Here is a 25,232-nt window from a genome sequence, read left to right as displayed (position 1 = left end):
CTCTAGGGTGGACCAGTACATGATAGCACAGGGACTGATGAGGACTTCATCAAGGAGTGGGCCTACACAGCCCTTCGTTTTAAAGGCAGGACCAATAAGCTAAAAACAGACTGCTTTTCCACAACATGTGATAAGCTGAGATTGTATGACCTTCAGGGTTGATGAGGTTCAAATCTGCCAAAAGACTGTTTAGCCTTGGACCTGAACATGACCTTATGAATTAGATCTACATTTATTTTGTTGACCAGAACAGAAAGTCAAAAATCATCATAGCACCCAAGTGCAAAATGCAGTTTTGCTTTTTACCAGCAGGTGGCTGTCTTCAACTACTGTTCCAGAGAAACCAGCTTTACTAATTGTGACAAATCACTTCCGAACAACTTTAAAAAAAAAAAATGACTTCCACATTATTAATGCTCATTGTGGGTCTGTTATTTATTGTTTGTTTATCGAATGAGTGGTGATTTGGTAATCGCTTAGACACTGTGAAGATGGGATTAACAAATGATATGATGCTTTTACCCTGAGAGGATTAGATAACATACAGAAATAGATATAGAAAGCAAAAAACAATACTTCCATACAAAAAGTCTTAGAAACGTAATGTCCTCAGTGCTGTATTGTAGCTCACACAGACTCCAAGTCTGAGTGTCAAATGTGCCTTGCATTAACAGATACAAACAGAACAAGCAAACTACAAATATTACAAAAAAAAAACATTATACATCCTTTCAGTTGCAAAATATTAATCACAGTGATTACAAAAGATGTTTTTGCAATATTTGCCTTTGATATTGAAAAGAAGTGCTGTCAATGTATTCATTAGTAGTATATATCGATGCAACTCGTTACATTTTAGAGTACAGTAACTAATTGTTCCCAGACTGACTGAAACTTTTATAGTGACTGAAATAAAGGGATGCAGCACTGCGTGAAGAAGGATTAAGGATCCATGTTATTTACCACTCCATCCTCTCCACTGTTTTCCCCCGCCAGGAAGCACTGCTTTGTAAAAACATAAATGATTCACTATAGAAAATGTTTCAAAGAAATCATAATTGTTTCAGGAAAAATAACATCTGGCCACACCATAATTTTTATTATTACATAGATGAAATGTAGATGGAAATCAAAATATTTCTGTCAGTCTTTGCAGTTTCCCTTTTTTTTGTCTCAAGTCATGACAGAACACAAGCTGTTGGATTCCTGTAAAAACAAAGCACCATCAAACCTCTTTTTTGGACAAGCTTCTTTCAAAAATCTGTTCAGCAAAGCAGCTAATGAGATATTCTGACAACCCCCTCAGGAGCTTAGCACCTTATGAAAGCAGATGTGATGCAACAGAAAGTGTCATCACATGGAGTGAGCTGTGATGAAGATGTAGATGCGGGTGAGATACGTGGTGACGGTGCCCTGGCGCATCAGCTTCATCTCCACGTCGATGAGGAAGTCACGTGGGCCATGAAGCTGCCGCTGCAGGTACACGGCTCCAGTAAAGCTGTTGAGCCGGCGTGTGCTAAAGTAACCTTCTTCGTTGCCACGTGGGATGCTAATGATGATGCTATCACCTGAGTAGGCCGGAGAGGGGCCAATGCGGAAGATCTGCGCTGGGATGATGATGTTAGTCTGGAAACTAAGCTGGTAATAGGTGATGCGGATGGGCATGTTCTGGCACTGAGAGCCGAAGCAGCTTACCCGCTCGCAGCGTCTATAAAAACACGGGGGGAGGTAAATAAATTGGTGGACAGTGTGATTATTGTGAAGGCTACATTTGATCTTTGCACTACCTTTGCATAGTATAAACTAATCAAGGCTTATATAACCACTAGCTTCTTTTTTACTCAACTGTCTTCCAATTTAATCTTTGCCAATCCCCACCTCATTATCTAAGTCTCCCATTAGACCATGACAGCTACCAATTCAAGAGGATAAAGGTGCATGACTAGCTGTTGCATCTTTTCAGTCTGCCGTTCTTTCAACATTATATTGTAGCTGCAGACCTTTTTTGTTTGTGCAGCACCCATGATTGGCTACACAGAGAGAGACAGATAGAAAAACAAGGCCATCCTTTCTACCCAGAAAGCAGGGCCAATCATGCTCTTTTAAACTCCCAGCCACTGGTGGCTATGGCATTAATGTGGTTTGCAATCTCACTTAGCCATTTGTGCCACTTAGATATGCTACATGTATGGATGCGTGTGTAGACCTTTGCCGAGTCAAGTCTCATCAATTATACTGTTTTATACCACACTGCTGTTGAATTCTCCAATTTGATTGGTCAGAAGGTGTTGTCCTACTTATTGAAACATCCTACCAAGGGATTCTGTGCATTTGCATCTCACTCATAAATTCAAGCTTCTGAATTTAGTGAATGGAGGTCACAGTAATAAAGTAGACAAAACAGCACAAAATATTTGTGGTATTGTTTTACCTACACCTATAAATGCATGCTAGGGTAGGACAGTTTGATAAGGTGGGGCAGTTCATGTAATTCAATTCACAGGTTTATGTTAATGTGCTTGTTCTAATACGTTATCATTTAAATTGTAACAGCTCATTCACAGGGACTTGTATGGCGGACTCTATACATCAGGAGTCTTCAATCTTATCCACGAAGGGTTGCTGTGGCTGCAGGCTTTCATTCCAACCACACAGGAATCACACCTGATAGTTGAATGGAAACCAAGAGGAACTGATGGAATCAGGTGTGGGTCCTGCCAGGTTGGAATGAAAGCCTGCAGCCACACTGGCCCTTTGCGGATAAGATTGAAGACCCCTGTTCTACATAACCTAAGAAATGGATTTAAAAATTAGCTTGTTATTTAACAAGGCAACATGTCTTAATCATTGACATGGTGAAGCGTTGTATAATTTTATTAATGAAAGTCACATCATCCTCACCAGCCTCCCTTTTTTAAAGTTAACAAGACCGGAATGAATAAAATTCTCTGTCCTAAACACAATCCTGTGGTGGAAAACGTACTGACCATTACTAAGCAGTGACACTGCAGACTCTCCTATTAATGTTAAACAAACAATTAAGTGTGACAAAAATAGAAGAAATCAAGAAGGGGTAAATACTTTTTCACAGCATTGTATGTATCTTATCTTTGTGTATGATCTACCTATATCAGGAGGTGCAATATGACGTTTTATTGTTTCAACAATGTGGCTGAAAAATACGCTCATAATGTGTCTGAAATTAACATTCAATTTCCTAAATCTGTAGCTCATCACAGGCCCAAACGACTCCTGAGATCACCTACTAAATGCACCCTGTGTGAAGTGCAAATTGCATTTAAAAGCCACTGTGAAATGTGAAAAATTTTTAAAAAAGCCTTCAAAATGCTCAGCACTAAAGAGAAAATGCAAGTTCAGTAACAAAGATAATGTGTTAATAAATAATGTTCTTTTTAAATAGACTTTCTTGTAATAACAAGTAAACGGTGTGGAGGGCATTAATATGGCTAATATGCCATTTGGTTTTAATTAAAAGGCTGCTGTTTACATAATGATCTACTGCATATAAAAGTGTGTAGTTAAAGTTTACTCCATTTTTCTTGTGGTTGACTGCTTCTATAACATTTGGCAGTATCACAAAGTCCAGCTTAACAGTGAATTAGCAGTGAATAGTAGTGAATTTCTTTAGTAGATGGGAAAGACATTTATGTGTTTGTGCCTGGAGTTGGCAGTAAGACATAAGAAGCCCATTTGACAAGCAGCATTAGTAGACAGTTTCCCTAAGGAGTTGTTTCACCAAGGTCCTAAAATGCATTTTATTAGTGTACATGCTCCTGGCAACACTACACATACTGCTCCAAGCAGAATACAGTATACTGTATAAATATAGTCAAGTCCATAAATATTTGGACAATGACAAAGTTATCACTGTCTACCACAGTACACTGGTGTTGAAATGAATTAATGAGCTCAGACTTTCAGCTTTAATTTAAGAGTATTTAGAAATTACAGCACTTTATGTGGACCCCTCCCCCTTTTTAAGGGACCAAAATTGGACAAGCTAACAATCATAAATGATTATAATTGTCATTTTTAATACTTGGTTGCAAATTCTTGCCTGAAATCAAGGTTTCTTCCCTGGTGATGCTCTGCCAAGTGTATTCAGTTCCTGCTAATTCTTGGGGCATTTTGCCTTTCAGCCACATCAATAAATACAAGGGAACCAGTTCCATTGGCAGCCATACATGCCCATGTCATAAGATGAGGTGGTATGCTTCAAATCATGAGCAGTTCCTTCCCTTCTCCATACTCTTCTCTTCCCATCATTCTGCTACAAGTTCAAGATCTATGTCTCATCTGTCCATAGGATCTTGTTCTAGAACTGTACATGTTTTTGGCAAACTCTAATTTGGTCTTCTTGTTTTTGAGGATTACCAATGGGTTACATCTTGTTGTAAACCATCTGTATTTTCTCTGGTGAAGAATTCTCTTGATTGTTGACTTTGACACAGATACACCTACCACCTGGAGGATGTTCATGATCTGGTAAACTGTGAAAGAATTCTTCTGTCATCCACTATAGTTATTTTCTGTGGTTTTCCAGGTTTTTTGGTGTTCCTGAGCTCACCAGTGCATTCTTCCTTTTTAATAATGAATCAAATAGTTGATGTGACAACATCTGATTCACCTCTCCGATGAGTTTGTTTAGATTATACAGTATAAAGATGGCTTGCTTCACTGGCAGTGACAGCTCTCTGGACTTCATATTGAGAGTTAACAGCAACAGATTCCAAATGCAAATGCCACACTTGAAATCCACTCTAGACCTTTTATCTTAGTTGTAGGTAAAATAATGAGCAAATAACACACACCTGGCTGTGGAACAGCTGAGCAGCCAATTATCCAATTACCTTTTTGGGGGGAACCAAGTAAAAAGAAATACTGTAAATACCTGCAACAATCGCCTGATTTGGATGTAAATACCTACAAATTAAAGCTGAAAGTTTGCACTTTGAACTGATATTCATTACTTTAATTTCAGTGCCAATATACTGTGATAGACAGCTAAAATAACAATAACTTTGCAAATGTTCAAATAGTTATGGAACCATATACAGTGCTCTCTATATATATAAGTCTTAGGCACATGCAAAGAAATGCTGAAGAGCAAAGATGCCTTATGAAAAAAATTAAGAAAAAGAAAAAAAAAAAATGAAAAAAAGCATACTATAAAAAACAGTAAACAGTAATAAATGACACCAACTCAATATTTGGTGTGATGACCCTTTGCTTAAAAAAGTAGTCTCAGGTACTGTGCAGTTTTTTAAGGAAATTAGCTGGTAAGATTTACTGAGAATCTTGCAAAACCACCTACAGTTCTTCTGCAGACTTTGACTACCGCACTTGCTTCTTATTATTGCAGCAAATCCCAGCAGCCTTAATTATGTTTTTTGTCTGAGAAGTAGTCTCTCATGTAATATACAGCCTTCTTTACTGTCATACAAACTTTTAATTTTGTGCTGGAAAACTAATGTTTGTGAATCTAAAATGTTTTTGTACAATAATGTAGAAGTCATAAAATAAAATCTATAACAAAGTTTGTACTAAAAAAAAATCAGGATTTGTTCACACAGTAAGATATATATACATACACACACAATATATATATATATATATATATATATATATATATATATACACACATATATATATATATATATATATACACACACACACACACAGGGCAGTATATACGAGGGGCTTAAATTGTACGTCAATGCTCATACATAACAAGGTTTTTCACACAGAATGCAACCTAATTATGCCTCAAAACGTACGCATCTCTGCGCATTTGAGCTTTGTTTGAGTGTGTGTGTCCCAGTTTGGCCCTTCCAGCAGACCCTGTACTTAGATTGGACATGCGTGTGTGAAATAAGCACTTTTTGATCAGAGACATGCTCCTTCATTTCTCAGTCTAATGGAAAGCGTGCTTGCCAGGGGCTGGGCTCAATAAACTTGTCACCAGCATGGATTTCCTTATTTAACAAGGTCATTGCTGGAACACACAGGACCAGAGGGACATAACCCATCCCCACAAACCACCCCCTCCCCCCTCCACCCCCAAATACACACACACACACACACTAAGATATGCATGTGTTTCCTAAAAGCACATTCATGACTAGTGAACCATATAATGGTGGCTGGTGCTGGTAGGCATTTCTTTGTAGTTTAAATAAATACAGAGCACCCTTTCCATTTAGCCTTGCAAATATGAATTCAAACATAAATGCTTTGATCAGCCATTTGTATATATATATATATATATATATATATATATATATATTCTTTTTTTCTGATTATGATTGTTATGAATATCACTCACGTGTCTGACACCTTCCTATAGTTCTCAGGACATGTAAAGGACAGGCAGCGAAATCCTCCCTGGATGTTGTAGCATGTTTGGGTTGTCGAGCAGTTGTGTGTTCCTGTCGCGCATTCGTCAATATCTAAAAAAAACACACAAAATGTCCATATCAGCTGGACTCTCTATGAGTACAAGAAGATTACAAACAGCATTCTTTAAAACCAAATTGCTGTCTGTGGTCTGTTGATATTGTGTGGTCTGTGATTTTATTGCTATTTTTAATGATATTATGGTTGTGGAAATCACAGTGGATGCAAGTGCAGAGTTTTATTATACAAAGCGCAAACAATAACTAAAACAGCGAAAGCAAGAACTATAAACCTGAACAGAGAAACATGCAGACTATAAACTAGACTATGGTACACAAGGCAACACACGAACACGACAACAACAAAAGCTTGACAATGAGATGCTGAAACACAGGAACTTATATATTGGTGCTACTCAGGGTGAAATGAGACACAGGTGAGAGTGATTGAGACATGTGATGTTCTGGGGCTAACGGGAAGTGTAGCTTAGTGCCCCTTTGGCGCTGCCATGACAGAACCCTCCCCTTAACGTGCGGCTCCTGAAGTGCAAAATACAGTCACGAGAGGGTCCTGGACAGTCATGCGAGAAGTCTTTATTCCCAGAGGGGGGAACGACATCCTCCAAGAAGCAAGAGGGGGGAGCGAAGTACACCATGAAGCAGGGGGGAGGAGCAACATCCTCAGCAGAGCAAGGAGGCAGAGCAATATCCTCAGCGGAGTAGGAAGGCGGCTCGACTATGGTACACACGGCAAAACGAACGCGGCAGCAACAAAACCTTGACAATAAGGCGCTGAAACACAGGAACTTATATAATGGTGATAATAATGAGACACAGGTGCGAGTGATTGAGACATGTGACTTGCTGGGACTGATGGTGCTGGTGGACTGTTTGCTATATGATCTATGTGTTTGTGGTAGCGAGTCTTATATAAAACCACAAGGCAACACTCACAAACGGAGGGATCTGTATTACTTCATATTAATTTCTGTTATTTAACACTACGTGCACATCATGTGACACAATCCTAGATAAATTTTATTAGTTGAATCTTTTGGTAAATAAAGTGTTTTTCTCTGTGTCTAAAAATAAATGATAAAATCCCAGGTTAAACCAGGTAGAAATCCCTAAATCTGCCTCTATCCTCAGTGCAAGAAGATTTAAGTTAAATGTGGTATGTGCTGGTCTTCGTTTTGCCACGAGTCAGTAGCCACTCCTGCAGCTGTAATTAATTATGAATCTCATTCTGCAGATGAAGGTTCTCGTTACAGCTCGCCAGCTTCAATCCACACACCATTACATTGAGTGAATGCTCATGCTAACCTGAGGGAGTCAGAGCTCCTTCCTCCCTCATCTTTCTCTATCTCTGCTTCTGTCAATCTTTCCATCTCTTTCCTGAAGATCATGAGGAAAGATGTGCTCTTTGCCCACAGGGGTGAGAATCATTAAATGATACTTCACTGGAACTAAGGTCAGGATTGTATATTGCAAGTTGCAAATGCTTGCAAATTAGAGAAGAGAATGATTCACCATCCTGTTTGACTGACTCTGAAGCTCAGATTGGGAGCCAGGAGGAGTGTAATGCCTGGATATAAGATGTAAGTAGAAAATAAAATATCCATTTTGAAAGTTGTTACAAAGCATTTCTCAGTGCTAATTTAATTACGGTCATGAAACTTTATATATTGCTGTTAACATTGTTAGGGTTATTAGTTACAGAGTACAAGTGGTTTCAGTGCCATAATGTAATTTTACGAACCAGTACAAAGCCGTTCTCAGCAGGAACAAATCTAAAAGCAAGCACCCAAGGACATGTGGTGTATAGATTTTACACTGATGCTTCACTTGTAGTTTTTTTTCCTAAGCATTATAAATTCAGATTCGGGTTCTGCTGACTCTGATTTCATTCTATAGTCTTATTTGTTATAGACAGAAGTCCGCCGTATTTAGTTAATGCATTGTATTCCTCCTTGGGAAATCAATTCCAAGCAATCTGGGGTAATCCCTTCTCCATTCTCCATCCAACCAACAAATTATCATTCCAGTGATAATTCCTTCCAAATCCAACTCTCCTAGGTGCAGAGGCAAACATCTTGTCTGTGGACCTGGTAAAGCAACTACAGGCTCCTATTAATTCACTGCAATCACTCATTACTGTTCATGCCCTAGATGGAAGACCCATCAGGAGGGATCCTTCACCCATTTCACCGATCCCCTTCATTTGATAGTATATCAAAGTGCAGTTACATTAATAGTGAACAGGTAACTGAGTATATTAATAGCATCCTAATACACCTTGCTACCCTGACTGATCACGTACAGCATGTGACACTCAGAACGTACGATCATGTAGTACTTGTGCTACAGCAAGTCACGTTGTACTTCACTAAGATATGGAAAAAGTATAACTGGTAGTTACACTTCCCATACCTTAGTGACCTGGGTCACATATATCCATAAACTTCTAATGATTTCTGATTGATTTATCACCATTATTGGTAAAGACTTGTTGGCTGCTGCTTCCCAAAGCTGATTTTAACCCTTTAATTTTGAACTCATTTTCTGTCTTTTTGAACTCCACCTGTTTGGCTACACGTTTCTCTGCCATTTGTAATTGTTGAATAAACTGCTTGTAATTGTAACAAACCATTTCTTTCTCAATGTGGCAAAAAGAAAACATACAGGATTTTTTATCTTTTGCCTGAAGCTAAGGAAACACCAAAGTGGGCTGCAATGGCTGTTTGGCCCGAAAGTGAGTTTGCAAATACCACTTTACTGGCAAATTTTGAATGTCACACCTCACTGAATGAGACCACAATGCTGTACGGCCACACAATTTAGCAATGCACCAGTGGTACACCAAATTATGCTTGTGTTTGCACAAAATATAGTTTTTTTCAAACACTTTTGATTTTATAGCACATTTTAAAATAAAAACATAAAACATTAAACTATGTGTTTCCTTTGTCACCCCATCACCTGTATATATAATTCTCATCTCATTACCTCTTCACACACTTGAAGCACATGGTGCAGATAATAGAAATGAACTTTTTATTTTATTTATTTTTAAACACCAGTCATTTTAAAGACTTATTTCATCTTGTTAATTTTAGATGAAAAACACCTGACATAATCTGTGCAATATGCGTTCTAATAAAATAATAAAAACAGAATGCAATGATTTACAAATCATTTCAACCATATATTTAATTGAAAATAGTATAAAGACTGAGAAATTTTATTGTTTTTTGAGAAATATATGCTCATTTTGAATTTGATGCCAGCAACACGTTTCAAAAAAGTTGGGATGGGGCAACAAAAGACTGGAAAAGTTAAGTAATGCTAAAAAAAACCACCTGGTGGAATATCTCACAACTAATTAGTTTAATTGGCAACAAGCCAGTAACATGATTGGGTATAAAAAGAGCATCCCAGAGACACTTTCAGAAATAAAGATGGGGAGGGGTTCACCAATCTGTGAAAGAATTTGGGGATTTCATCATCTATGGTACATAATATCATTAAAAGATTCAGAGAATCTGGAGAAAACTTGCATATCTGTGAAGGCATCATTAATGCAGAACGATATATACAGGTTTTGGAGCAACATATGCTGCCATCCAGATGACATCTTTTTCAGGGAAGGTCTTATTTATTTCAGCAAGACAATGCCAAACCACATTCTGCACATATTACAACAGCAGGGCTCTGTAGTAAAATAGTCTGTGTGCTAAACTGGCCTTGCTGCAGTCCAGACCTGTCACTCATTGAAAACATTTGGTGCATTATAAAGAAAAAAATATGACAAAGCTAAAATCCTATATCATGCAAGAATGAAAAAACATTTCGCTCTCAAAACTATAGCCGTTGGTCTCCTCAGTTCCCAAACACTTACAGAGTGTTGTTAAAGAAGAGGTGATGCAATACAGTGGTAAACATGTCCCTGTCCCAACTTTTTTGAAATGTGCTGCTGGCATCAAATTCAAAATGAGTATACATTTTTCGAAAAAAAAAAACAATAAAATTTCTCAGTTTCAACATATGTTGTCTTTGTATTATTCTCAATTAACTATTTTCAATTATTAATGATTATTAATAATCATTGCATTCTGTTTTTATTTACATTACACAGCGTCCCAACTTTTTTGGAAACGGGGTTGTATAAAATGGCCTTTACCTTGACATGTGCGTCCATTGGACGACACAGTATAGCCATGACGGGGACAGGCACACTGGTAGCTGCCCTGAACGTTCACACACTGGAAGGCGCACATGTTCCCAATGCTTTGAGAGCACTCATCAATATCTACAAGCCAAAAAAACAAAAGATATTTAGTCAGGACTGTAGCGATAAGAGCTATTGGTAAACACTAATAGCACTGTGAGCACTTATCAGGAAGGAGATAAAGTAAGAGTGTGTGTATTTGGACATTAAAAACATATGCCACCTTCCATTAGGAACAATGGCATCTGTCATAAAAGACAGGATGAAACTGATCCCACCGCATTAATATTGATCTGGTGTGTCTCCATTCTTAGCTTTAATCAATATGTAACAAATTACTACCTATTTGTGTTCTCTGTTTCTTTTCATATCTTGTATAGATTGTTCTCTTAAAAAAGAGTGTGCATTGAGTGCCAGAGTTGTTAAATATATAATATGTCACCTGTATTGATTTATTAAAATACATTCTCTCTCAAAAGCTACTCATCTTTATGGCAGCAGTGTGAGTATGAAAGCATTTAATCAAATGTGATTCACCTTCACAGGTGTGGCTGTCCTCCTTCAAATAGTATCCCACACGGCAGTAGCACTGGTAGGAGCCGTAGATGTTGGCACACTCCTGACTGCAGGGATTGTTCTCACATTCGTTAACGTCTGCAAATTAGAGGTAAAAACAAAGTAGCAATGTAAGAAGTGTATAAACAAACTTTACACTGCTACTTTTCGTTAATGTAAAAGTATAAAATTACTCATGGAGCTACTTATTTACAATCAAACCTAAATATTCAGACTTCAGGTATTCTGATTTTCCACTGCCCAAACAGTAAATATAGCATAATGGACCCTATGTGTACCATTCCAGGATGCAAAATTTGTAAGATACACCACACATAAACAGAGACAGTCATTTTAGCTAATTGTACGAGCTCTAGGTGGTGCTAGTGTACACCAGCCCAATCATCACTTTTGTCTTTCATCCCATCACACTTTTTTCTACATGTGATAAATGACAGCAGTCCTGTAAAATCCCACCCTTTGCCAGTTGTGTGTTTATAATACCAAGAACATTCAATGTTTGCACTGTTACACAGTGGACCATGGGTGCTTATTTATTTCTATTTTTATCTGGGTGTGCTATTAATTTGGTGCTGCTGCATAAGGTGACATCCTTAACAGCACCGTGGGCCACCATTGACCAGCCAAGTCCTTGAAAGCATCTCCCCTTAATGCCACTGCCTGTGTAATGTGACTAGGGAAGCTACCATGCTTGATTAAGGTCTTTAAATAACTCCATGCTTGATTAAGGTCCTTAAATAACTCTAGAAACAAGCTGAGAATAGACAAAACCATGTACTCCCCTACTCGCTCAATCTCTCTCTTGCTATCACACTGTGACTCTGTCCTCTTTTCTCATGTTCTGTCACTCTTCTGTCTGTCACCTTCTCTCTTTATTTCTCTTCATCTGACACACAGACTCTCCGTGTCATGCTCAGTCATGCTTATTTCTCTCTCTGCTGCCCTCTTCCTCTCTCTATCTCTCACTTTCTTTTTTCACTTATGATTAGTTTTTATGACCAAACCTAGCCTAGAATGAGGAATCCCCTACCAACACCACCTCCACTGACATCAAAATGTCAATAAATAACCCTGCACCTATCAAAATACCTCATGAGAAACTGAATGTGATCATGAGTGCAGTTTAGTGACAGAAAAAATTAACTACCTTCACAATTCTTGCCATCAAAGGCAAGGGAGAACCCTGTGGTGCAGGAGCACTTGTAAGAGCCCACAGTGTTCTCACATGTCTGTGAACAAAGACGTCCTGGGTAACGCCAACACTCGTTCACATCTGCCAGTAGAAGGAACAGAGAGGTTCTATTGTGTTGTTTTTGCTGCATGTTCTGTCACTTTGCACTTTGTGTTGATTTCAATGCTGTGAAGAGAATGGCCAAGCCAATGAAGCAAAGTTTGAGGTTTGATAGGAGTAATACACTGTATTGTGACTACATACTGAATTGTGTTTATATAATGACAATTATTGGAGCTTATCAGGAATTTTTCAGGTTGTCGTGATTAATTGCTCCATAATAATTTGTTTTCATATACATATACTGTATGTAGTCGACAAACAGTGTTCATTGTTTATTCTCTTTTAGTGTCTTGATAGAATCAACTCACAACACCATCATTATTTCATCATTATTTTTAGTCAAAGGTGCTATACTATGAACTATTTGTGATATTCAGTAATAGGTTTTATATACTTAAGCTATTATTTGTACTACATCATCCTTTTTCCTATTTATTTGGTGTTGATAAAAGGCTGTGGGCATTGTGACACTACTATTATGATTATATTAGTAAGTAGAAAAGTCCACTGACCTTCAATCGTTAAGTCAAAAGAATTTACTATCTAATTATCTGACAATTAATTATTATCTATCTATTAATTATTATCTAACATTTCTAATCATGACAAGTCTATCTTAACTGACAGACAGTAAAGATATAAATTAGATTTACATTTAATCGTTTGGCAGATACGCTGTTTCAGAGTGACAAACATAATGTTCAAACAGTGAAAACACAACCATTCCCCTAAAAATTAGAGACTGTACAAGGGCTAGTGTAATTGGCAACTGAAAAGAACCAGATCAAAACCTAAGTACACTATATGGCCAAAGGTTTATGGACACCTGAGCATCACACCCATATGTGCTTTTTTGAACAACCCTTTCCACATTTAGTCCCCTCCACTCTTCTGGGAAGGCTCTCCACTAGATTGAGCCACAAGAGCATTAGTGAAGTCAGGCGCCGATGTCAGGCGAGGAGGCCTGGGGTGCACTCAGCATTCCAATGTTCAGTGGGGTTGAAGTCAGGGCTTTCAGCAGGCTGCTCGAGTTCTTCCACTCCAACCCTGATAGACCATGTCTTCATGGACCTCGCTTTGGGCACGGGGCAAAATTGGGTACGTTTTCACAAAGTGCAGGTGTGTGTTAAACATACCAATGCACAGCCGGCGAATGGCGTCATACTGGTAGCCTGTCTGGCAGTCACATCGGTAGCTGCCAGGGATGTTGTGGCAGATCTGACCCTCAGAACAGCGGTGTGTTCCTGTTGCACACTCATCCACATCTGCACACAGAGCAGGATGCAGTCAAACACATCAGACCTGCTACACCTCACACACTTTTTAACATCACTGTAATATTGCCAGAAACACACAGAAGCACACAAGCTAACAGCATGGTGAGTATGAGTGATCAACATTGCCTCACAACTGCAAGTCAATGCAGATGAAAATTAAGATTAAGTTTAGGATTAATAGTGGAGTTAGTGGTTGTAGCTTTTCCTATGACTGAATTAATGATAATAATGCTTTGATATGGTCTCTTAAAGAAAATACTGTGCTTGCAGGATAGCACACTCTTCACACCTTTGCATGATGAAAGTGATGAAAGAAAATTAATGTCATAATGAATGTGTGTGCAGTGGTTTCAGAAAAAAGACTGAAATGAATGGTGGGCTCTGATTTTCACACCCAGATAACTTAGCTGATCAACATCATAGCTGATATAGTCATCATTACATGATGTAAAAAGAAAATGTATGCTAATTTATATGATCAATCAAATATTTATATCATTAAATATTGTGTGTTAATGTACAGTCCTTTATTACTTTGTTACCATTACTCATGGTTTATGAATACTGAAATTTATGGCTTGTTAATATTAACTAATTCAAAAGATAATGTTAGTCAAAAGAAATTTAAAGTGTTATCTCAAAAATATAACATTTATAAAAGCCAATGTCCTATAAAATAAATAAAAATAAATAAATAAATACTATTATACTAATACTAATACTACTATTAATAATCATAATAACAGCATATAGTATCTGCTTTAGCATTTGTATGTGCAAAAAGAGCAGTAATCAGGTGTAACATCAATAAAAAAATGCTCAGTACATATTTCAGAAGTAAGGGTAAGAGAAACTAAAGTAACTTAGAGAGAAGTAAAGTAAGTGAGTTCCATTACCTAAGGTTATTTTAAATTATTTTATTATCTAAAACCATCTGTGTGTGTGGGATGTGGGTTTGTGTGTGTGTGTGTGTGTGTGTGTGTGTGTGTGTGTGCTCACCAATGCAGCGTGAACCATCAGGGCTGGCGTGATATCCTCGGCTGCATAATATAATCTTGCGCTGGCAGGTGTAGGAGCCCACAGTGTTTATGCAGTTAAAGCCTGCCATACATGGCTCTCTCACAACTCTGCACTCATCAATGTCTGAAAGACAGACAGTGTTAATTTATAACAAAATGCAAATACAAAACTGTAAAACTACATTTATATTTACAGCATTTAGCGGACGCCCTTATAAAGAGCAAATTACAGAAGAGAGCGCAGCAATGGGGTGGGGTAACGGAACTTGGGGAGGTTGCAGGGGCAACCTGCAGGGGCAGATCTGGCAGGAACGAATGGAACGTACTAAACAAGCACCTGAGTGGCCTGTGTGGATAGAAATGGATGGATCCTCGTGATACTGTTAAGGAGAAACCTGCCTGACTGAGTCGGGTTAGCAATGTGAAGTATGAAATATAGTTGGGTGTCCAGGACTATGCCAAGATTGTGTGTGGTGTTAAATTGCGTGAACAGAGAGTTGTCATCTGTAAAGCCAGAATTTACAGGATTGGAAAGTATTCACATTTTTCACTGTAGGGATAACGAATAGAAGACGGTGTGGGCATAACCTTTTTGAAAAATGCTGGGGAAATGATGATGGTACAAAAAAAAAAACTGGCATGAAAAATTATAAACCAAGTCAATTTGCACCAAATGTATTTCCATTTTCACTCATCTGAAAAGTATTAGTAAGTAGCATCAGATTAAGTAATAGCAAGCCATTTGATATTTCTGATGCACTTCAACTCAACTAGCATTTAAGCATCCACAATTACAGCAATAACAGAATGATGAATGCTTTAAAATTATTTTTAAATTAAGTTGCTACGGGTTACATTGCCTACATTGCATCTTTACTGGGAGTATGTTAAAAGAAAAAGAAAATAAAATGTGTAATCTTGCAGGCTGATTAAACTGGCCATTATAATGACAGCTACAGCCAGTACCAAGCCTCACACTTTATATTCACATATGCCACAATAATATAATTCTTGTTTAATGTAAATAATTCCCAAATACATTAATGTGATCATATCACTGTGTGTGACAAACATGAAAACGCAGGAAAAGAAATCTGATAGAAACTTGCTCGTTCTGTTATTTTATAGGTGTCTATGTGCACCATAGATATGCATTAAACACTGTTTTATTTTTGACTGCATGTTAGTCCGTCTAAGAGCCTCCGTGCTGCATGCTTACCCATAAACCTCCCTCTGTATCATAACGCAAACACACTGAAAATTGCCATCAGTTACACCAGCTTTAAAATCTTACAGAAGTAAAAAAGGTCATGACCTCTTTCTTACAGTATGGACTTCTTATTTTGTCCTGAGAAACGTGCAACAATAATGTATGCTAATCTCAGCATACAAACCACTTTTGAATATGCAAACTGGTTCTAAAGCAGGTGAAAACCTGGTCTAAGGGAGCCATCTCAGCACTTCAGGACTGTTTTGAGCACACAGACTGGGACATGTTCAGAGAGTCTACTACATCCACACCACAGATTTGGAGGAATACACAGCATCAGTGCCTGGCATGTCACACTCAAACTCTGCCTGGGCCACATAGCATTTTTGTGAGACCATTAAGGGCTGTAATCTAATTCTGTAATTTTTTAAAAACATATTTAACATATTCTGTTGACTAACTCCAGTAAACTAGGCTCTGAAATTAGAGTAGGATGTTTCTATAGGAAAAAGTAGGGCTAACAGAAGCTATTAAAGTTTATGCACTATTAGGTAGTAACATTTATTATACTGATAACAATAAAAGGTTTTTATGAATGTATTCCTTTGTTTAATCACACTGAGATGATGCATTTTTCCCATTTCTGTTCGAAAGCTACTAACCACATTAAAGGCACAGAGATATCGTGGTGAGAACAGGTGAAGTAGCTGTAGTTTACAGCAAAAAATATAGATCAGGATTTATAATGTAAGGTGTATTTTTCCCTTAATATTAACTTGGTATTTTAATCTTTTTCAGTGGAACTGTCATAAAAGTATTTCATGGCAATGTTATTAATATTGAAAGAGTGTTTGGCAGTAGATTGTGCCTTAAATGATTAAATAACAAATTCATGTTGACCAAGCTGCAGGCCAGATTTGGCCCATGGGTCTTGTGTTTGATACATGTGTCATAGATGATGTGACTTTCACCTTTGAGGATATCACCACATGTGCAAACCAGAAGCTGTGGATGACTGCAGAGGTGCTGAAAACCAGAGGCACTGCCTTCAGGACTGACGACAAGACAGCCTACAGCTATGGCCCACCTGTCCCGGGCTTTCAGAAAGGCAAAGTACAAGTATGCACAAAGAATTCAAGGTCACTTCCAAAACACCAAGGACACGCTGCATATGTGGCAAAGTATCCAGACCATTGCCAACTACAAAGCTACATCATATGTCTGTGATGGTGATGCCTTGCTCCCAGATGCTGTCAAGGAAGACCACCAATCAAGTACTCTGTCTGTCTGCAGTGGACGTCAGGAAAAGTCTGTCCAGAGTTAACCTACAGAAAGCTGCTGGTCCTGACAACATACCTGGCTGGCTGCTCATGGAATGTTCTATTCAGGACATATTATCTTGCAGGTGTCCTAACAGACATCTTCAACACCTCAGTGAGTGAAACAGTTGTCACTGTGTGCTTCAAGACGACCATCATTCCTGTGCCAAAGAAACCATCCGTGACCTGCCTCAATGACTACTGGCCCGTTACACTCACACCTATCATCATTAAGTATTTTGAGCAGCTAGTCGTGAAACACACAAAGAGCAGTTTTCCCACCACACTGGACTCATTTCTTACACCTGCCATCCTAACCGCACTGCTACTATCTACCTGTCTCAGACCCACCTGGACAAAATGGACAATTACGTGAGGATGCTGTTCAGAGACTTCAGTTCAGCATTCAACACAATCTTCAACCCCAACAACTCATAGGAAAGCTGAGCCTGCTGGGACTGACCACCCCCCTCTGCAACTGGATCCTGGACTTTTTGACTGGTAGACCCCAGACTGTCAGGATTGGCAACACCACCTCCAGCACCACTGCACTGAACATCGGTGCTCCCATGGCTCAGTTCACTGCTGTTTACCCTGCTGGCTCACGACCGTGCTGCAAAGTACAGCTCCAATCACATAATGAAGTCTTTTCTTTTACAGAAAGGAAGAGAGCTTTTACAGAAGGCCAATAAAGAGCATCCTGATCAGCTGTCTTGCCGTCTGGTATGGGAACTGCACAGTTTCAGACTGCAGGACCTTGTAGAAAATTGGGAGAACAGCTGAGAAGATCATCAGGGTCTCTCTACCCACCATAGACGCCTCTTTCAACAAGCACTGTATACATAAAGCCACCAGCATTGTGGATGAACCCTCCCACCCCCTCATGGAATTTTCATCCTCCTGCCATCTAGAAGAAGTTACCAGAGCATCCGTACTGCCGCCACCACCAGACTCTGCAACAGCTTCTCTGAGGCAGTCAGAATACTCAACACACTGCTGCCTCCCAACACTCACCTGGACTAGTCAAAAGCTCCCAACAGGTATCATTGTACATCTATCACTGCACACCTACACTTTATAATGCTGCTGTTAGATACTTTATTGTTATGACTCGCACTTTACTATTATGACTCTTTTACTGATGCTACCACAGTCAATTTCTGCTACCATAGTACTTTACAGACAATTATTGCAGTAGGTTATCCACTCAACACTGTTCTGTCATCCTGTCTAGTTGGCATGCGCTGTTTTGTGTGTTTATTGTGTATTTGTATTTTGGAATGACCACTTGACTTGACTTGACTTAATGCTTGTATCTTATGTAGAGAACAGAAAATGAGATACAACAGAGAAAACAGAGACAAGCAGCTCTTTGAGTTCTGTCAGTCATGTCCAGGAGTGTGCACTGACTGTCCTGTCCTGGCCATCTTTCACACTGACTCCCTCCCTCACTCACACATACACACACACATTTACTGTCTCTCTCATTCACCATCTCTCTCTCTCTCACCGATACAGTTGCCGTGGGGGTCCTGAGAGAAGCCGGTGAGGCAGTGCTGCTGCTTCGGACTGCAGTGGAATGAGCCGGGTGTGTTCTGGCACTGGAATCCCGAGCCACAGTCATGGCTCCGCACAGCACACTCATCAATATCTGAGGAGGCAGAGCAGAGCAGGTGTTAGAGCAGCCTGAAGGCCTACAGGTTCGCAAACCTCACTGCCAGGTATCATCATTAAATTCGACTGATTTGTCTAGACACTGACGTTAATGAGATATGAGTGCACGATTGATGATTCATTTGATGGAGATCTGTGAACTTGAATGATGCACTTAAATAATGAACATAAGACTGAACAGAAGCTCCTTGAACATACACCACCACTGAACAGTAGGTGGCACTGTGGTTCAATGTTGGGGCACAGAGCCTCTGAATCACACCCAATGCATTAGTTCTCTTTCCAGCTCTCCTCCTGCTGCTTATTTGGATTTTCCAAGTTAAAAAACACATTGTTTGAGTTTTGGTTGGACTTATGAGTCTAACATGAGTAAAGCATAGATGAGTAGCCTTACTTTGCCAGATGAGCATTAACTCCAGTAATGGTGAGATGTTAATTGGAGGTTTTCATGGGCTATTCCATAAGCTTTAGTGGTAATTGTCTACCTCCCTGTCAAGTACATAATTATTTCACTCTCATGTTCTCCCCTTTCCTAATTATTACCTTAATTCTCCGTATACTCCTATTTTGCCATGCAACACCAAGTACTGACATAAAGGAAATAAATTAGACAACTTTTCTCCGAGCAAGAGTGTGTGTCTCATTACCTGATGGATTTACACGATAATTAAGATATCTGGTGTGCCATAAATGCTAGATAATGTACAAGGTTGGGCCCACTGCAACTAACCTTAGGCAATATAGCACCATATATTATCTGTCTTGAGCTTGGATTTGCAGCTTTAAAGCTTGTTAGATGATGAGCAAGGCCCATGATGGATGTGAGATGGGGGGTCAGAGGAGTCAGTTCACTGAGTGCGTTCATTTACATTGCCTGGCCCAATCTGATAGCTGCATCTCAGGATTGGAAGCTGGAATGCTGCCGTGCTGCTGATAACATTGGCGATGTACTTAAATGGAACACTACAGTGAAGTGTTTTCATAAATCCCCTGAACACTTTAAGGCAAAGGCAGCTGATGCTAAAGTTTGATTTGCATTTATTTGTTTGGCAGACAATTTTACCCAAAGTGACTTATAATTGAGACAGGATACAATCCAAGAATACAGTTAAGCAGTTGAGGCTTAAAGGAATACTACAACGTTTTTCATCTTAACCCTTATTTACTCCATCTGTAGCATGTATGCAATTACTACTAACAATATTTTTTGTAATTTTGTTTCCCTATACTAGAACAGATAAAAATAATAAAAACTTTTAATCTTACAAACTGAAGTCTAAGGGCAGTTGTTGGGGCAGTCACATAAACGATATCTGAAATATTGAAGAATGCTTCTGTATTTATAAATTAGGTTCTAAAGCTGCATAATTCATCCTTTCAGAGATGGGACTAGTTTTTAGAGGGAAGAATTTGTGGTTATGTGTTACCAACATTGACATGTAAACACAAAATATGAAATTATTGTCAGTGGTAATAGCACAGACACTACAGATGTGGTGGATAAAGATAAAGCTTGTGCAATACAGATTTTTCACTGGTTGTGATTTACTATTTAAAAAAATCATGATAAACAATTTAATCATGCAGATCCGATAGCCTAAAAAAGGACAGGAAAGCAAGCATTTCCACAGTTTCAGGTTTGAGGAGAGTGGGGGAGGGTACAATAATATTATGCTGCATCTGACATACATTAGAAGTGTTCTTACTTGAGGAAACTTTTGTTCAGAAATTGGAATTACATCATTTTCGACCTCTGTGTGTTCAACAGATGCCTCCATGTTTTGTTAGCAAAAAAGCTAGTCAGCTAACTGTGATGAGTGATGTATACTTACCTTCTCAAAACAGCTAACTGTATAGTCAGTGTTAATGTTTAACTGGCAAATATATCTGTATGTTGACTGATCTAAAGTAAATACTTGTATATTGTGTTTTCATTGGTTTTTCCTAGTTTTCCTAGAGGTCGGAAAATACGAGTTATAACTTTTAGTCAAATGCAGCATTAGCAGCTAGCAGTCAGAGAACTGCTTGGCAGTCGCAATCGCAGTGGCAATCACAAAAACTCAGATGGATGGTGGATTCCACAGCAGTACATTGTAAGCAGTAAAAAAAGGTAACAGTACATTTTACTTTTATTTTACATATACATACATACATATACATATACACACACAAACACACACACACATATATATTTATATATATATACACACACACATAATGTGTGTATATATACACACACACACATAATTTTTGTGTTACTGGGAGAGGCTCTGGATTCACCAAGACACTGAGTAAAGAGGTTACTGAAATGTATCATTCAGTGAATGAATAATAAACATTATTTGTAAAGTGTTAGCTTTGACATTTTAATTTGATATTCAGTAAATATCAGAGAGTTCAAAACAGAATCATATGTTGACTGACTCAACTCTCATTTTATCGGGAAATACACTGCCATATTTTTGAGTGATAACTGGTGTGAGTGCACTCTGATGTAAAATTGCAGAGCGCCTATAAGTCTGGTAATATAATATAATATAATCGGAGTAAACGTCACTGGTTATTATGGCAGTATAATATCATGTAGAGATGATTTAATCGTTATATTGCACAAGCCTAAAAGACAATGGAGCATTCCTTTAAGGATCTTGCACAAGGGCCCAACAGTGGCTCTCTGGACTTTTGATCTCTAGCTCTGAACGTTAACTGCAGAGCTACCTTTGCTCTGAGCTCCTAAATTAAATTTAAAGACAATTTTCAATCACAGATACAAGTGATACTAGAGAATGCTTCAAGAGAACACCACTGCAGGGCTTTGCTGGATCTGAACTCTTTCTCAAGGTAGAGTAGTGAACTTCTCATACATGGTAAGAAATACACAGACACAACACAGTTAATACAGAGTAATTGTAATCAGTGAATTAGAAACTGCAAGTGCATGGCCATTAGCATACTATAGTGTGGAGAATTTCAACCAATGAGTGCAATTCTTTGAAAATTAATTGTATAATTTTATTAGGATTGGACCAGGGTGGAAAAAAATAGAAAGAGAGAAAGAATTACCTTCACATTCTCCATTCCTCAGTTTTGAGGAGTAGAAGAGGGAATGAAAGAGCAGAGAGTGTAAGTAAGTGTCAGAGACTCAATGAGGGAAAGTCTGGGAAAAAAAACAAAAACAGAAGGCAATACCTACCTTCACATACTCCATTCCTCAGTTGGTAGCCACTTGAACAAGAAATCTGCCTCTCACACATGAAAGCTCCTACTGTGTTCACACAGCGCTCATTGGGCTGGCAGGTGTGTGTGTTTGTCACACACTCATTCACATCTGGAGACCAAAAAGGGACGCATGTATTACTTAACATAGTGCACCTTCTGAGAATCCAGGCTCACACACTTCCTGAGACAGAGCCAAACAAACAGCACGGAGAAGTGATGGCTGTGGAAGGCCTCTTTGGCAGCTCAACAGTCTGTAGCATCTTCATCATGATAAAGCATGTGGAGCTGCAAGCAGATGGAACCAGTATACACAAAAACAAACACAAACATACACAGACCTACAAGCATCACAATTTAAGTGATAATGATGACTGAAAGTGTTACATCCACCATGTGGCTCTGGTGTAGGTTCTGCTCTAACACTGAGGCTGTGGCCAAGAACATCCGTTTGAGTGCTTTTATTAAAGACATTAAATCTGGACATGGCTGCTGATAAATGATTCAAAACAAGGCTTGGACAAGGAGCATGGGTTAGCGAGAGTGAGATGGGAGAGAAAGCCGAAGGTAATTATTTCAAGCTTAGACAAAGACTGGTCGCTGAGCCAAAAGGAGGATTCACTGTGATGTTTTTGCCAAGAAAATAATTTTGTTGTGTGTTTGGAAAAGATGGAGCTCGTTACTGTGTTTGTGCTGTCTCTTAGCCATGAGTACTGCTGAGAGGAAAAGCATGAGGTGCTTTATCAGTGGCACACAATGATGGATAACAGCATCACGAGAAACACATTGATTTACAACATGAGTGTTTAGGTGCCCGAGGGGTGAGACACAGCAGCAGATGACACCGTTGTGACTGAGCTCAAATCTCCTGCCATGGCGTCATTAGGAAAAGGTCACAGAACAGTGACTACTGTGGTTACATGGGTGTTGTACGTATGTGTGTGTGTGCGCCTTTGTTTGTGGCAGTTTTAACCTCTATGGCTGTCATTCTGTCCTGAAGTTCACCCTGGATGTGGCAAAGGCCACTGAGACATGACTAAAGTCAAACAGGCACCATTCAGCAAAGCAAAACTACTCATTAGAAAGTAAACACGGGGAGAAAACTGACAGAGCTGCAGCACCTGCATTTAATGTCCCCCTCAGGACACACATGCAAAAAAAAAAAAAAAAAAAAAAAAAAAAACCTTTAAGGCCAACTGACTACAAGGATGGTCTATTTTCCTGCTTAGACCACAGGTAGTGCTTTTTCCTGAACATGTGTTGCTTTGGGGTGATGGAATCTGGAATCTAATAATGTAATATCTTTCTTGGGTGAGCAGATAGCTGAAAAACAGAGAGCTCTGTGTGTGTGTGTGTGTGTGTGTGTGAGTGAGAGAGAGAAAGAAACAGAGAGAGAAACTCAGCTGTAGCTGCTCATTATATTCACACTTTCCCTCTTCTTTGCTTGACTGAAACAAGAAAGGTTCAACCTTGAGAGGTAAATTAACAAATCAATTTCTACCAAGTAAGTGAAGACATCACTCACATAAAGACGCCTTCAGATTGAAGCAAATCGAAGCAGGGCTTTACAAATTAAGACCATCTGCTGCTTCTTGCATTTCAGGCACTAAAGAGAACTTCAGGTCATATTTAGTGCCATGTCTCACAAACCTTTACCTCTGGTTTCAGCAGGATCCATCCACTGATCCATGATGGACATGTTTATTTTGGGGTTGCCAGAGTGATGGCTTTTAGATTGTGGGACTCTGGGGGACCGTGTTATTTCCGATGAGTCATAAAAGTGGGGACATGCTGGGGAAACGCCTCGCATCCTCATGTCTTTCAGCCCAGTTTCTCTCTCTCTGTCTCTCTCTTTCTCAAAACACATTTTGTCCATGGTGGCAAGCAGCGTATTGTCTCATTAAGAACTAAAAGAACCTCTTTAGCTTCCATTTCCCAACCCCACCATACTAACATAAAGGAGCTACAGCATATTTCCTGTGATAATAGGCTACCATTGCCACTCTGAAATTGCACTGGAAGACATGCATGTTATAAATAATGCATTTCCGTGGCCAGGCGAGGGCTTGAGAACCTCTTAGTGATAGATGGCATGACTGAAGAGCATGCAATGAGGATTATGGGCCATGAACACGATTTCTTTGTCAGACACAACACCAGCCTGAAGGGGGACTTCAAGGAGGCGCTAATGCTGGTTTGCCAGTCAGTACTTGCTGCTATTTGTTTTCCTTTGAGAATATCCAGAACAAACATATTTTGTTACAGATGAACAGCTGAAAGAACAGCTTATTGTCTGCAAACTAATTAATAAAAACTGACAAATATCTCTTGTCAAATCAAATTAATTCTTCCAAGATTCTTTCATGTATAGTCATACATATTTATTGGTTATTTTACGACTGAAACTGCAAAATAATAGGCATACAAGTTTTTCCATGAAGAACCATATACATCTGTCTGCTGTTTGAATTATGGACAAGTCCTTAAGTACCTCAAGCAAACAATGAGATTTTAATAAACTATGACATTTGTGTGTATCCACAAAGCCCTAAAGTCTAGTGTTTTTGGTTTTGATGGTAGTAATGAAAAACAAATCCACTCAGGCCTCAGAGCCTTTGAGGGGACATCTGAGCAAATCTGATTCTCAAATTGTGACCACATGAATGTGAGATCGGAGATGGACCGCACGCCTATGGGCTTTGAATTTCCTCAGTGTGTGTGTATGTGTGGATATAGAGTCTGGCAAACCAGAAGTGCAGTGTAGTGATGAACTGGCTAAGCCATCTTACCCACACACTCTCTATTCTGGTTGTGTATAAAGCCCACGTCGCACGTGTCATTCAGAAGCACACACTTGTAGGAACCTTCCATGTTCACACACACCTCCTTGGGAGAGCAAGTGTGTGTGGCCCTGCTGCACTCATCCACATCTATGGTACACACAGTAGATGGGTGTAGGGGACACATATACACACACATACACACACACACACATACACACTT

At 39.0% G+C, this 25,232-nt stretch overlaps 1 protein-coding gene across 5 annotated transcripts in view; it reads right to left on the bottom strand.

The window, feature by feature from the left end:
• Positions 1–417: 417 nt before the first annotated feature.
• Positions 418–25,232, bottom strand: part of fbln2 (fibulin 2) — a 62,976-nt gene continuing 38,161 nt past the window's right edge. The window contains exons 9-18 of one of the 5 annotated variants that reach the window (XM_053227040.1): positions 25,019–25,159; positions 22,207–22,341; positions 18,850–18,990; positions 14,791–14,934; positions 13,651–13,779; positions 12,368–12,493; positions 11,182–11,298; positions 10,597–10,725; positions 6,347–6,470; positions 418–1,708 (exon numbers count right to left, since the gene is read on the bottom strand). In XM_053227040.1, the coding sequence (XP_053083015.1) occupies positions 1,354–1,708; positions 6,347–6,470; positions 10,597–10,725; positions 11,182–11,298; positions 12,368–12,493; positions 13,651–13,779; positions 14,791–14,934; positions 18,850–18,990; positions 22,207–22,341; positions 25,019–25,159 (1,541 nt within the window). In that variant the 3' untranslated portion in view covers positions 418–1,353. Of the gene's footprint in view, positions 1,709–6,346; positions 6,471–10,596; positions 10,726–11,181; positions 11,299–12,367; positions 12,578–13,650; positions 13,780–14,790; positions 14,935–18,849; positions 18,991–22,206; positions 22,342–25,018; positions 25,160–25,232 lie in introns of those variants that run through there. The other 4 variants (XM_053227041.1, XM_053227043.1, XM_034314330.2 and 1 more) reach the window with 4 other exon arrangements.

This window comes from Pangasianodon hypophthalmus, chromosome 20 (genome assembly GCF_027358585.1).
Source record: "Pangasianodon hypophthalmus isolate fPanHyp1 chromosome 20, fPanHyp1.pri, whole genome shotgun sequence".
NCBI classification, from domain to species: domain Eukaryota; kingdom Metazoa; phylum Chordata; class Actinopteri; order Siluriformes; family Pangasiidae; genus Pangasianodon; species Pangasianodon hypophthalmus.
Note: the sequence above shows the minus strand (reverse complement) of the source record. Positions and strands in the feature narration are given on the sequence as shown.